We start from the raw sequence: 13,719 nt of genomic DNA on the forward strand, positions 1-13,719 counted from the left end.
CCTATAGGAAAGATGTAAATGAGGTTGAAAGAGTACAGGGAAAATTTACAAGGGTAGTGCTGGGCCTGGGGGATCTGAGCTGTATAGAAAGACTGAAAAGGTTAGGACTTTATTCTTTGGAGTGCAGAAAATTGAGAGGATATTTGATAGAGGTATACAAAATTCTGAGAGGTATAGATAGGGTAAATGCAAGAAGGCTTTTTCCACTTACGTTGAATAGGACTACAACTGGAGATAATGGATTAAGGGTGAAAGGTGAAAAGTTTAAGGGGAACATGAGGGGAAACTTGTTCACTCAGAGGGTCGTGAGAGCGTGGAACAGCACAAGTGGTGCATGCAAGCTCGATTTCAATGTTTAAGCGAAGGCTGCATAGGTACATGGATAGGAGGAGTATGGAGGGCTGTGGTCCCCATGCAGATCGATGGAAGTAAAAGGTTTCTACATGAACTAGATGGGCTGAACGTCCTGTTTCAATGCTGTATTCTTCCAGGACTATGACTGCGACTTCCCCGCAAGAAAATTGAGATAGAAAGTGGTGGAGGTGACAAAAGGCAATTTTTTTATGCACTGTAGTCACACACATCTAGTCAAATGGAAAGAATTTAATCACAATACCAACTTGTAACAAGGAGACATGGATGTCTATCTGAACTGCATTTGACACAAGACTTGATGCTAGACACAGGATAAGACAAGTAAATGAAAACTAAAATACTTAGACACCAGAAATTTAAAATACAAGGAGAAAATTCTGGAAACTCAGCAACTCAGGCAATACCTGTAGAAAAAGAAACATACACCCTACAGCAATTGCCTCCAAGGCACTGGAGAAGTATCAATACCGTTTCTTCAGAATCCCACCAATTCACAGGTACCATTAATTCAACCACTATCTGTGCCCTCTCCCAGCTCAACAACCCCAGCATGGAGCTCTTCCCAAAAAAAAATCATCTTAAACCCTGGCACAGAAGGACTCTTAGCAAAGTAAACATTTCAAAAAAAAACTCCCAAGTGTAATATTCACACCTACAGAAATCTTTGCAACACACACAAAATGGCAGCATCTATGGAAAACAGTAAACAGATGATGTTTTGTGTCAAGACACTTCATCAGGGCATCCTGAATGATCTCGGCCTGAAACGTCGATTGTCTTTTCCACTGACATTGCCTGGCCTGCTGAGTTCCTCCAGCATTTGTGCGTATTGCTTGGATCACCAGCATTTGCAGATTTTCCAATGTTTGTACAGAAATCTTTGGTCTGTAACCATTCAAAATAGAGCAGCAACATCTGAGAAGATACCAAGGATATAGTCCCCACATTAGTCAGGAGCAAACAACAGGTCCATACAACACCCCTGACATCAACCCAGCTGTCTACCTAACAGCATCCATCACTGTGGTAGTCTACAAATCCAGAGAACTGCTGTGCAAAGAAATCTGTGAGAAAATACAAAGCAGATTAGTTCCAAATGGAAGAATGTGCGCAGAAAACTTGCCAAGCCTTGGATAGACTACACGGGAGATTTACCAGAATGCAATACATTACTTCACTGCGTCAACTAAAGCTGGGTCGCCAAGCAGAGGAGGTTGAGAGAGAATCTGGTAGCTTTACTGAAAATAATTGAGGATTTTGACTGAGGAGAAACTGGAATAGGAGACTCATTAACCAGGTTTCAGATGATCACAAAAACAATCCAGAAGGCACCGGCAGAGGAGTTGTTCTTTAATAACGACAGTGCAAGTTACAAGCTAGAAGAATGGTGGAGGCGGATTGAATGGTGATATTCATAAAGAGAACTAGGTATATGCTGCTCAGCTGAAGAGTTGGTGCCACACGTGGGTGGATGACTCGCTTTGCTACTGCAGGAGAGCAAAGTGTTCATGCTCCCAATGGCTGACAATATTTGCTGCACATTCTGCAACACTGCATAAATAGAATTGGAGACAGTGACTATGGCTGGTATCATCTTCAAGTGGTTTGTGTACAGTTGCAACTAAATAGCAGTTGATCCAATAATAATTATAAAATAAATGATGTGACCCCACTTTTAAAATATTATAAAAGATATAAATTAATGCATTCGGCTGGAATATGTTTTTTAAAATAAATACTGTAGCTGATATGAATTCTAAACAATTGCAGTCTACCTGTTGGGTGAAGCATAAACCCAGGTAGGCACTGACTTTCCATTAGAAAAAACACTGAAGATGCTGGGAAGTCAGCATAGAGGGCTACTCAACAGGGAGCCAGGCCATTCAACCCATCATGGCCATGCCAACCAGCAGGCATCCATCTGTATTAATTCCATCTTCCAGCACTAGATCACTACCTGCTTTGCCCAGGTGACTGACTCTCAATGCTTTCACCACATTTCTGAATGCTTTCCAGGTACTCACCACTCAAGGGGAAAGAAACTACCTTCAGATCCCATCTAAATCTCTAAGCTTTAATCACCTATTATACGAGGAAACATTTTCCACAGTCTGTTCAATGTATACCCCTCAATGTTAAACATCATGTCCCCTTTTAACAACCTCCACCCACGGGTAAACAAATTCAACCTCTCATAATTGAAACACTCCATCTCAGGCAACATCATGATGAATCTCCTCTACACCTTCCCCAGGAACATCACATCTTTCCTATAGGGTGAAGACAAGAACAGCACAGTGCTTCAGCTGAGACCTGACCGAGGTTTAATAAAGTATTATATGACCTTCCTTCTCTTTTATTCAATGCCTCAATTCATGAGGGCCAATATCCCATACACATTAACCACATTCTATTCAGAATTGGAATTACTGCTGACATTGTGAAGTTAGTTGTTCTGTAGTAACAGTATAGTGTAAAACATTGAAATTACTATACTTTACAAAAATAGTGCCAAAGATGAATAACAGGACGGTGTTTATAGACCATTCAGAAAGCTGATAGCAGAGAAAAAGCTGTTCTTAAAAGAAGTGTGGGTCTCCAATCTCCTCCCTAATGGTAGTAATGCAAAGAGGGTATGTCCCAAATAGTGAGGGTCTTTAACCACACTCTCTACTCATAATACCAAAGCCTTATTTACAGTCCCAAAATATATCACCTCACATTTAACTTCTCACCCCATTTCACCAACACACTGATATACCCATAAGCTTGAACCTGCCACACTACCAGCAATTCACCAATCTTCGTGTCAGCTGTAAACTTATTGATGCTGCCTATATCCACATCCAATTTACTTGTGTGTACAAGCAACAGATGATCCAGAAGCAATTCTGCAAAACACTAGTTACAGGGAACCAATCATAAAAATAACCCCATATCGTCACCCCTTTGTCAAAACTGACAAGCCAACTTTGGTTCAAATTTGTGAACTCGCCCAGTATCCTACTGATCATTGATCAGTCGCCCAAGTGGATCTTTGTTAAAGATCTTACTGAAGTTCACATAAACCACATCTACTATCCCTGCCCTCATCAATACATTGTCAGACAATACCTGACCTTGACAAAGCCCACATGGTCACTAATCCTACCCTTGGAACTTTATCCCCAATAACTTCTGTGCTGCTGATGTTAGGCTCACAGATCCATACTTGCCAGGCTCCAGTCAGCTGACCTTCATGGAAAGGGGAACTATCTCTGCCATCCTCCAGTCACCTGCGGCCAGCAATGACTGAAAAATATCAGCCAAAGCTGCAGCAATCTCTTCTCTTGCTTCTCAGGTGGGATAAATCTGACCCAGCCCTGGCGATTTAGACAGATCAAGCAGCACATGTGGTGACAGAAACTGAGCTAATGTTTCAGGTTCAAGACCCTTTATCAGAACTGGAAAAAGGAAAAGATACCTTAGCTTTCAGTAGCAAGGAAGGTGGGAGCGATGGGTGGAAGAAGGGGAATGTTTTTGACAGGTGGCTAAATAATTTGATACAACAATTGGATTAAGATGCTTCTGTGTAACCCATTGCTGATAGCAAGGCTCTGAGGCATGAGAGCAGGCAGAAATAGGCATGAAAGAAAGCACATTACCTGAAGTTGTAAAATTGACTATATTATTGAAAGGGGGTTTCGACTTTTATGTTACTGCGGAGGCTAATTAAAATGGCGTCTTTGTTATGTTAATCTGGGGAATGCGGCTTTGTTGTGTCAAACGCTGAGAAAGTTTGCGCTAGCAGCTTATTTTTGCTTTAGAGTGTGATAAGAGAGTGCTATTAACCAATTGGGATAGTTGTTATGGTTTTGGTGTATTTGAAGATACTGTATGCGCGGGGTTTTGGGGGAGAAGGCGAGAGAGCGAGATAGAGGATGGACAAGGTGCAGTGAGTCTGCTAACAGGATCGGACCCCGAGCGGGACGTTCAGCGATGAGACGGAGACGGACTCGTGTGGAGCGTCTGGTCGACCACCATTGTTGGTCCCAGGCGGCCAGTCGAAGTGGTCCGACGGGGTCGCAGGGTGAAGATGAAAGTCCTTGAGCTCCAACGGTTTTTGTGCACGAAGAGATTGAACTTTGATAAGTGTGGTGCCTTTTATTTTCCTTTTATATTTTATTCTCTTTTAATTATATAGTTCCAGTAATATCTACAAACTGTATATCATTTAATTGCATCTAGTATATTGTCCATTATTTGGGCGGGGTGGGGTACCTCACACAGCATCCACACAAACGAACTATCCAGTTTGCCGGGGCCCAGGCTGTTTCCCTAGACGACAGCGAGCTGAGCGACCCTGAGGGTGGCCGGGGGAGGGGGGGGCTACATTGTGGGGGCTCGTCCGGGATTGAGTCTGCTGGTTTGCTGGGTGGGTGCCCTGTTTAAATCTGTAATGTGTGTCTCTGTGAGTTATTTGCTGGTGATTGCTGTTTGCGTGGTGGGTGAGGTCTTTGTTTGAGTTCGGACTGGCATTGACAAGTTGCAGGTGGCACTCGGGGCTGCCCATGCGGTTGGGAGAGAGAGGAAAGAGTGGTCTGATTTGGAGGGAGGGTCTGCGAATAAATGTTCTAGCTCTGGCAGGCTCCACCTGGCACTTGGGATAGTGTCCACCCCAAGAGGGGCGGAGACGTGCGAGATGTGGGTGGAGCAGATCTCTCAGTTGTTAGATGAGTGGCAGGCTCGGTTGAGGGAGAGCGACAGGGATTGGTTGAAAGTTTGAGTAGACAGGCTGGTGACGGTGTTAGAGCTGTCAGGTTCACTTACACCGTAGTGACAGCTGTCAGTTATTTGAAAGAGGGGGGAAAGTTTTCAGTGTGTCTTCTCTAGCTAGGAGGGCGGCTAAATTGCTTGCAGTGCCAGGGGGATCATTTCAGGGGATCAGCCCCTCCTTCAGTTGTTCAGCTGATCAGAGAGGAATCGAGAAATTTAGTGGAGGTCCAGTGGGGGAACGGCTTGGGGTCTCTGGGGAAGCACGTTCCCAGCAATGTACCAATGTAGTCCCGAAAGGAGAAGACCCTATTCCTGAAGGCTTAGAGGGACAACGCCCCAGGGTGTCGTTATGGATAGAGGGAAGCGATGCTAAAGCTATCCTCGACCCCGGGGCACAGATCAAGTTGTTGTACAGTTCGTTTTACAACCAGTATCGGAAGCATTTATCCTTGACAACCGCAAGGGCACCGGAGACTTTGGGTACTAGTGGCAGTAGTTATCCAGAAGACGATGATTGGTTAATGACCCTGGAGGTCATGGAGGCATTTTCTGGGCACCCAGCGTGTCAAGTTGCTTCTGAGGATGTGTGTAGCAGCCTTGAGCCAGTACTGAATTTAAACGAGACCCGGCGGTGGTACGGCTTGGGGAAAGTAGCTGAGGGTGAGACCCTCTTAGTAGATGCTCCGAACTACCACGAGGGAGGGGAGTTGACCGCTGAAGACACCTCAGTGAGAGAGAGGTCGCAGCATCTGGACCCTAGCGGCGTGGAAGATGAAGGCAGCGTGTGTGTGGATTATGCGATGTGGTTTAATGTGCTGCATCTGAGGGGTGGATGTTGCCAGATCCTGAGGAGTGTGGCTGTTGAGCTGAAGATGGCCTTTACTAGTTCCCTAGGAATCTTCCGATCCGAAAAGATGCCCAAGGGCATATCCGGAGCCCCTGCATCCTTCCCATGGGGCATGAGGAAGACCATGGGGGAAGTGAAGGTGTGTGGAGTTTTGACATATGTGGATGACCGCCTAGAGCTTGGATTCGCCTGGGGGGACTATGAGGCGAGGCGAGTGGCTGAGCCCGGGCGACCGAAGCGAAGTGTCAAATGTGGAGGAGTTTTTGGCCGGAGGAGTTTGGTGCAATGTGAGGAAAATGACCCGACATACCAGTTGAACTTCCTGGTGTTGGGACAGACGGTGGTGAACCGGGGTATGGAAACCCAGGTCGTCAATCTGAATGAGACACAGGGAAGAGACGGGATTTGCACCGCACTGCGGTCATGTACTGATGAATTAATCCAGCGAGATTAACAATGACCCACCTTTGAAGGGATCGGCAGAAACTCAAGACGTCGATTCAGAACAGATTGGAAGACTTGCAAGTTGGGGAAGATCAAGGAAGTGTTCTGACTAAGGTCAACAAAAATCTGAGAGCCCAGGGAGGGGAGTTTGACTACACTCCCAAGGAGGTAAAGAAATGGAGGACAGATCTCAGAAAAGGGAGGCGGACGCTTGAAAGGAACTTGAAGGTGCCTATCGCAAGTTTAAATGAAGTGGAAAAACTGAAAGTTGACCTGGAAGATGTCCTCAGGAAGAAACAACTGGAAGCTGAACATTCTTTAACTGCTGCTTTTCAGGTCAGTGTGGAAGAAGCTGGTGGGGTAACTGCGTCCCAGATTGAGATGACCAAGAACCCTGAGTCAGAACTGCTGAGGCTGTGGCGAGAGTGGAAGGAGTCCCCAAAGAAGCTGACGTCTCGACGGCAGGAGGCTGAAGGGGTAGCCCCAGCTAAATGTTTCAGTTTGGAGAAACTTAAACAGCAGCTACCAATCGAGGGAATGAGGAAGGATACGGATTCGAAGGATGATGTGCTGCACATGTGGTACATGCTGCCTTTCGCTAACTTCCCCGTGATTGAGGAAGAGACCTTTGGCCCTTCTCCCACTGAGTCAGGTGTAGTGGGGAGAGCTAGCTGTGGGCATCTCTGAGGGTTAAGAAGCTCCCAGATAGGTTGGCCTATGTAGCGCCCATGGGACGGGAATAAGGTCCACTGTTTGGGGAGCACTGTCACTGTGTGTATCTGTGTATGTGTGTGTTGTATGTCTGCAGGACTGGTTGGCAAGTTATTTAGAAGTCATGAGGACATGACTTTATTTGGTGGGGAGAGAGTGTAAGGGGGTTTTGTCTTTTATGTTACTGCAGAGGCTAATTAAAATGGCGTCTTTGTTATGTTAATCTGGGGAATGCGGCTTTGTTGTGTTAAACGCTGAGAAAGTTTGCGCTAGCAGCTTGTGTGATAAGAGAGTGCTATTAACCAATTGGGATAGTTGTTATGGTTTTGGTGTATTTGAAGATACTGTATGCGCAGGGTTTTGGGGGAGAAGGCGGGAGAGCGAGACAGAGGATGGACGAGGTGCGGTGAGTCCGCTAACAGGGTCGGACCCTGAGCGGGACGTTCGGCGAGGAGGCGGAAACGGACTCGTGTGGAGCGTCTGGTCGACCACCATTGTTGGTCCCAGGCGGCCGGTCGAGATGGTCCGAGGGGGTCGCAGGGTGAAGAAGAAGGTCCTTGAGCTCCAACGGTTTTTGTGCACGAAGAGATTGAACTTTGATAAGTGTGGTGCCTTTTATTTTCCTTTTATATTTTATTCTCTTTTAATTATATAGTTCCAGTAATATCTACAAACTGTATATCATTTGATTGCATCTGGTGTATTGTCTGTTATTTGGGTGGGGTGGGGTACCTCACACAGCATCCACACAAACGAATTACCCAGTTTGCCGGGGCCCAGGCTGTTTCCCTAGACGACAGCGAGCCGAGCGACCCTGAGGGTGGCCGGGGGGGCTACATTATTGCGGAGGCTGCAACATGACTTGGCAGACAACGAGATGTTGTTATTTAAGCTTGCTTTGGACACCGTTGTAACAGTGCAGACCAGACTACATACAGCAAGGTCAGTGTAGGTGTGCACTGGGAATAATCTTTTATCTGCCCACTCCCCAACTGCTTGCATTCACTGCTTGGCCAGACAGCCTTGGCCATTCAGAGATCTCCCTCTCCCCCACCCTCCCTCCCTGCAGCTTAACAAGCTTCTTTCATCTCCCAGGTTCTGACAAGGGGTGTTCAGCCTGGATCACCAGCTGTTTCTCTTACCACAGACGTGGCCTCACCTACTGAGGTATTTCCACCATTTTCTGTTTTTATTAGCCCCCTGCACAATGGTGGGTAGTGGGAATGTCACTTTGGTGCTGGAGCTATTGAACGTAGTTACTATGGAACACAGCATTATGAATTCAGCTCCTATACTTGGTGTTGGCAGAACAGGTGTGAATGAAAGAACACACTACTGTCAGCCTCAACACCTCTCACCCTCAACAGCTCCCCTTTAAAAGACCCTTAAACCTTAAGATTTATATTTAAGAGTTATGCATTTTCATGAATACAGGAACTGAAATTTGGCACAGGTAGGAAACAAGTTATAATAACAGCTGTAAATTTAATTTAATCCACCCACATGAAGTTACTTAGAAATGCATCCCACTCAGTAGCTAGGAAAAACAAAACTTCTAGAGTTCCCTTCTAAAACCTTTAAGTTCAGAGAGAAAAAAATACTGCAAGGAGAGGATTTATTATAGGTTTAGAAATTTGCAGAGCAGACTTGACGAACCAGGTAGCCTATTCCTGCACCCATGTCTTAAAAACAACTCAAAAACCACAACCAGGTACTGCTGGACCAACTATTTTACCAATAGAAACTGCACAATAAATTCCATTACGAACTGCACAATCACTCATCTGCCGAAAGAACGGTAGCCACACATTTCACTGCAGTAGGGAGTTCTTTGGGAAAAAGGGAAGCCCCCTGATGGATTAAGGCCAGGATGGCTGTGGTGATGAGTTGATTCCAGAGCAGTCTGATTGATAGATATAGATTGGTTGGTAGCCAGATACTTTGCAGACAGCACATCACCATGACAATCTTGGCCTCACCCAATCAAAGACACTCCCTTTGTCCTATCCATCCCTCCTTTCTTTGTGACTTAAATCAACTTGTTTTCTTTTTTCCTCATTCTGACAAAAGGTCTTCAACCCAAAACATTAATTTATTTTTTGTCCACAGGTACTGTCTGACCTGAGCGAAGACAAACTGGTAATAACTCACTAAAGATCTGGACCCTCCTGGGGATAACAGGCAGGAATTCCCTTTATTGCAGCGCCGGATTGTTGAGGACACGGCGGCGTAGCAGCTACAGCAAGTCTGATACAGCATCAGCTATCAGCGCTCTACTCTTGCTGCCATTTGTAAGGAGTTTGTACTTTCTCACCTGACCACATGGGTTTCCTCCCACATTCCAAAGACATACTAGTTAGGGTTAGTAAGTTGTGGGCATGCTATGCTGTCACTGGAAACACAGAAACATTTGCGGGCTGCCCCCAGCACATCCTCAGACTGAGATGGTTGTTGACATTACATTGTAAGGCTCAATGTTTCAATGTACATGTGACAAATAAAACTAATCTTTTCCTCTCGTAACTCCTAGCTTGAGATCCACACAATTATCATTCAGTACGGTTCACAAACACTCACATTCTTCTACTATGCATAGATGTAAACAATCCTATCATAACTGCATCCTGAAGCCTCTGAACAAAATGTAAGCGATGCCATTACTCTATTCCAACAAACAGCAGTTCACAGGGCTCAAGACAATAGGGCAGGCAAGGAGGGGATGGGGATTCAGTCCCAATTTAAATGATTGAATAATTCAATGGTCTGCTGGATAGTAACATCAAGAAGAGAGCTTTCTTTCCTGTGCAACTGATTCCTCAGTACAGTGCGAGTAAGGCACATTAAAACAAAACTGAGAATTGCTCAACACCCAACAAATGGTTGCCATACAGATATGATCAGCACTCAAGACTAATCAGAGCTCCAACTCTTACTATGACGATAAACAATCTTGCCAATGTTAATCATCAGGAAGAAGCTATTTATATCATTGATCATTTCTTGGAGAATATATACACATTGATAAGTGTCCCAGCATATGAATGGCGTTTGGATGGAAAACTCTACACATGCTTGAATTGGTACAAGCTCCTTTCTGCATTTGCATAAGAATGGTACTTTTCTCATCACTTGCAGCCTGTTACCACATCTGTAGGGAGAGACAGAAGGAGCCCAGAGGAAGAATACCCTCTTGTAATATCACCTCGCAGATGACAACTTAGGAATGTAGCGATCACTTTAAAAAGTGGGGTTGGAAAATAAGGGATTGTATTTGAATTTGCAAAAAGGGAACAACACAGCATCAACACACTTCTTAATAGCTACAAATCAAGTCTAAAAACCCTGAAATGGAAACTTCAAAGGCAGCATGACTGAGGTGTTAAATTGACAATGGAACAGTCAGAAATAATCATAATTCCAAAGTTAAGGTTCATTGCTGGAATAGAAGCAAGAAACATTACTCTGCATCCAACCACACTGCACCTACCATAATGTACAGATGCTGGACGCACTAATCACATCTGATTGAGTCTAATATTCATCCTGAAAATTAATCAACATCCCTGAACGGTATGTTGCTATGAAAACCTCCGGTGATTCCATTATGTTTGTACTGGGACCAGCATTCTCCTTAAATCAACCAACAACATTCACAGAATACACCAGTTGTGAGGAATGCCTAGAAAACAACACTTCACATCCATAGTGAAAATTTGTGACTGAAAGCACAAGATCTATAACAGGGGCTCTAAGCTTTTTTTCATGCCATGGACCCCTACCATTAACTGAGGGATCCGGGGACCTCAGATGGAACCCCTGTTATAGATCTATGAGGAAGGTGCATTTGTACTACAGAGTGCAACATTAAACCAGTCTTCTCCTAGTTTGTGGTCTTTTATGCAAAGTACCTTCGTAACTTGAAAAAAGGTTGACCAGGATGTCTAAAATAGTGAATTTTAAATCACTAGCTCCACCTCATATTTTACTAGTAAATTACAGGTTTAGTCTTGTGTTTCCAGACAAAGCATCAGGGGTATGACATGTTGTACACACCACACTATAAGGATATGGAAGCTAAGGAGAGATTCACCATGATGCTGCCTGGATTAGTGAGCATTAGCTACTAGGAGCAGTTGGACAAAGTTGAGTTGTTTTCACCAGAGCAGAGGCCGATATAAAATTATCAGCAGTATATGGACGATGAGAATGGTCCAGGATAGAAATGTCCAGCACTAGAGGACAAAGCTTTAGAGCAGGAGTTCCCAATGTTTTTTTAAGCCATGGATCAATACTCAAGCAAGGGTCTGTGGATCCCACGTTGGGAACCCCTGCTTTCAAGTGATGGTGTTGCACTTCTAACCAACAGACCTCAGATAGTCAGGATGTTCCACCACTCTTCCTTTCCTAGCACCCACAACATAGGTGTCTTCCCCCTCTCCCAAGAGCTGTGCTCACACATACCTGCACAGCAAACACCTGGGTAATCACATTGTCAAGTTTGCTTGGTGGGCTCATCAACAATGATGAGAGGGCCTACAGAGAGGAGGTAGAAGAGCTTGAGGCCTGTGCCAGTCAAGTAACCTCTTCCTCAATGTCAAAAAAACAAAGGAGATAGCCATCGACTTTATAACTCACACACGTTCAAATTTCAGCGGCGCAGCAGTGGAAACGGAGCAATTTCAAACTTCTGGGAGTGCACATCTCACACAACCTCTCATGGTCCCAGGACACATTTTACACAATCAAGAAAGCTCACCAACATCTCCACTATCCGAGGAGGCTGAAGAGAGCTGGACTTTGCACATCCTTCTATAGATATGCAATACAGAGCATTCTAATATGCTGTATGGTACAGAAACTGCACTGCTGCAGACAGAAAAACTACAAAAAGTCGTTAAAACTGCCCAATGGATCACCAACCATCAAGGACATATATACAGAAAGGTGCCAGTAACATCATGAAAGATCCCACCCACCCAGCTCATGGACTGTTTGACCAACTCCCATCAGGGACAAGGCTTTTCGGACATTTTTTTTTAGGCATCCGTTAGTCTTGCGAGACCATGGATATGCACCTGGAAAGTCTTCACTCTCCAGGGCACAGGCCTGGGCAAGGTTGTATGGAAGACCAGCAGTTGCCCATGCTGCAAGGCTCCCCTCTCCACGACACCAATGTTGTCCAAGGGAAGGGCATTAGGACCCATACAGCTTGGCACCAGTGTCGTCGCAAAGCAATGTGTGATTAAGTGCCTTGCTCAAGGACAACACGTTCCCTCAGTTTCAACGTATACTATCTATCTTATGTATTTATATTTGTGTTATTACTATTGTGTTTTTTTATGCTGCATCAGATCCAGAGTAACAATTATTTTGTTCTCCTTTATATTTAAGTACAGGAAATGACATTAAACAATCTTGAATCTTAAAGATGATGAGGGCAAGTTTTATCTTACACAGGAGTGGTAAGATGGTAGAACCAGATGACAGTGATGTTAAAAGAGACATTTAGACAGACACATGAACTGGTAGGAAACAGAAGTATACAGATGCGTGCAGGCAGATGGGATTTTAATTTGGTGCAAAGGAGCTGGGCCAAAGTCTTGTTATTGCACTGCACAATGTCCTAAAGCATTTAAAATTCAGCCAACAAATTAACTTAAAACACAGTAGCCTAGGATAGAGACATTTTGAAGAAAGGCATGCACTTATAGAAATAAACATCGTTCCTCTTTGATCAGTACAGACATCAGTCATCTTGTTTATAATTGAACAGGGAATGGAACTTTTCATCCAACATCTCTGGATCACAGTTGAATGGGAACTGTTCTAAAGGACTCACAATGCGCTAACTCCGCTTATGGAAATAATAACCCTGTGTAAGACAAAACTTAGACAGCTTTACTGAAACTGCAGTTATATTCCATGGAGTTATCTAAGGACCAGGCGGATCAATGCAGGTTGAATAGGAACAGCAGGGGTGTGGGGTGTGGGGTGTGGAGGTGCCAGGGTACACAGAAGATCACAGACCTCTCACAGTTCCACCGCTTCCTTGCTTTCCGGGAGCAGGAATGCGCTCACTGAGAAGGGGAAGCTAATAGAAACACAGATCTCTTACCCGTTCAGCCCATCTCGAAATCCCTAGCACATACCCACCCCCTTCAACCCAAGATGCTGGTGAACCAGAACCACTGCCGAGCGCCCGCCTCACCTGGACCCCGGCCCGGCCGCTGCTGTCGGTCTCCGCCTCGACACTCGGACCGGCTGCCCTGCTGGCGAGGCTGGGCGCAGCGCTGCCTCGGTGCGGCGAGCTGGAGCCGTCCAAGCCACGGCAGTGGAGCACACCACTCTGGGAGACGTGAATGCTCGGGGCGCAGCCCATGGTCGGCGGGCGGGCGGGCGCCAGGCCTCCCAGGGCCGGGCCGCGCCGCCCGCTCGCTGGTTGACCTCACTGCTTGCTCCGGCCCGACGCCTCAGCCGTCCATCGGAAGCCAGGCCGGCCTGCGCTCTGTCACCGCCCCATGGCCCCCGACCTCGGCCCCGGCACTGCGGGAGCGAACCAACCTCCCTCCGGCTCCCGCCGCCACACT

The 13,719-nt window shown here is 45.6% G+C and overlaps 1 protein-coding gene across 4 annotated transcripts in view; it reads right to left on the reverse strand.

Moving 5' to 3' along the window:
- Nucleotides 1-13,719, reverse strand: part of pde8a (phosphodiesterase 8A) — a 142,057-nt gene extending 128,338 nt beyond the window's left edge. For all 4 annotated transcript variants that reach the window (XR_011889028.1, XM_072277893.1, XM_072277897.1 and 1 more), the window contains exon 1: nt 13,341-13,719. Coding sequence is in view for 3 of the 4 variants with exons in the window: in XM_072277893.1 (XP_072133994.1) it covers nt 13,341-13,511 (171 nt within the window). In the remaining variant the exon portion in view is untranslated. The remainder of the gene's footprint in view (nt 1-13,340) is intronic.

The sequence above is a fragment of the Mobula birostris genome, chromosome 14, assembly GCF_030028105.1.
Source record: "Mobula birostris isolate sMobBir1 chromosome 14, sMobBir1.hap1, whole genome shotgun sequence".
NCBI classification, from domain to species: Eukaryota; Metazoa; Chordata; class Chondrichthyes; order Myliobatiformes; family Myliobatidae; genus Mobula; species Mobula birostris.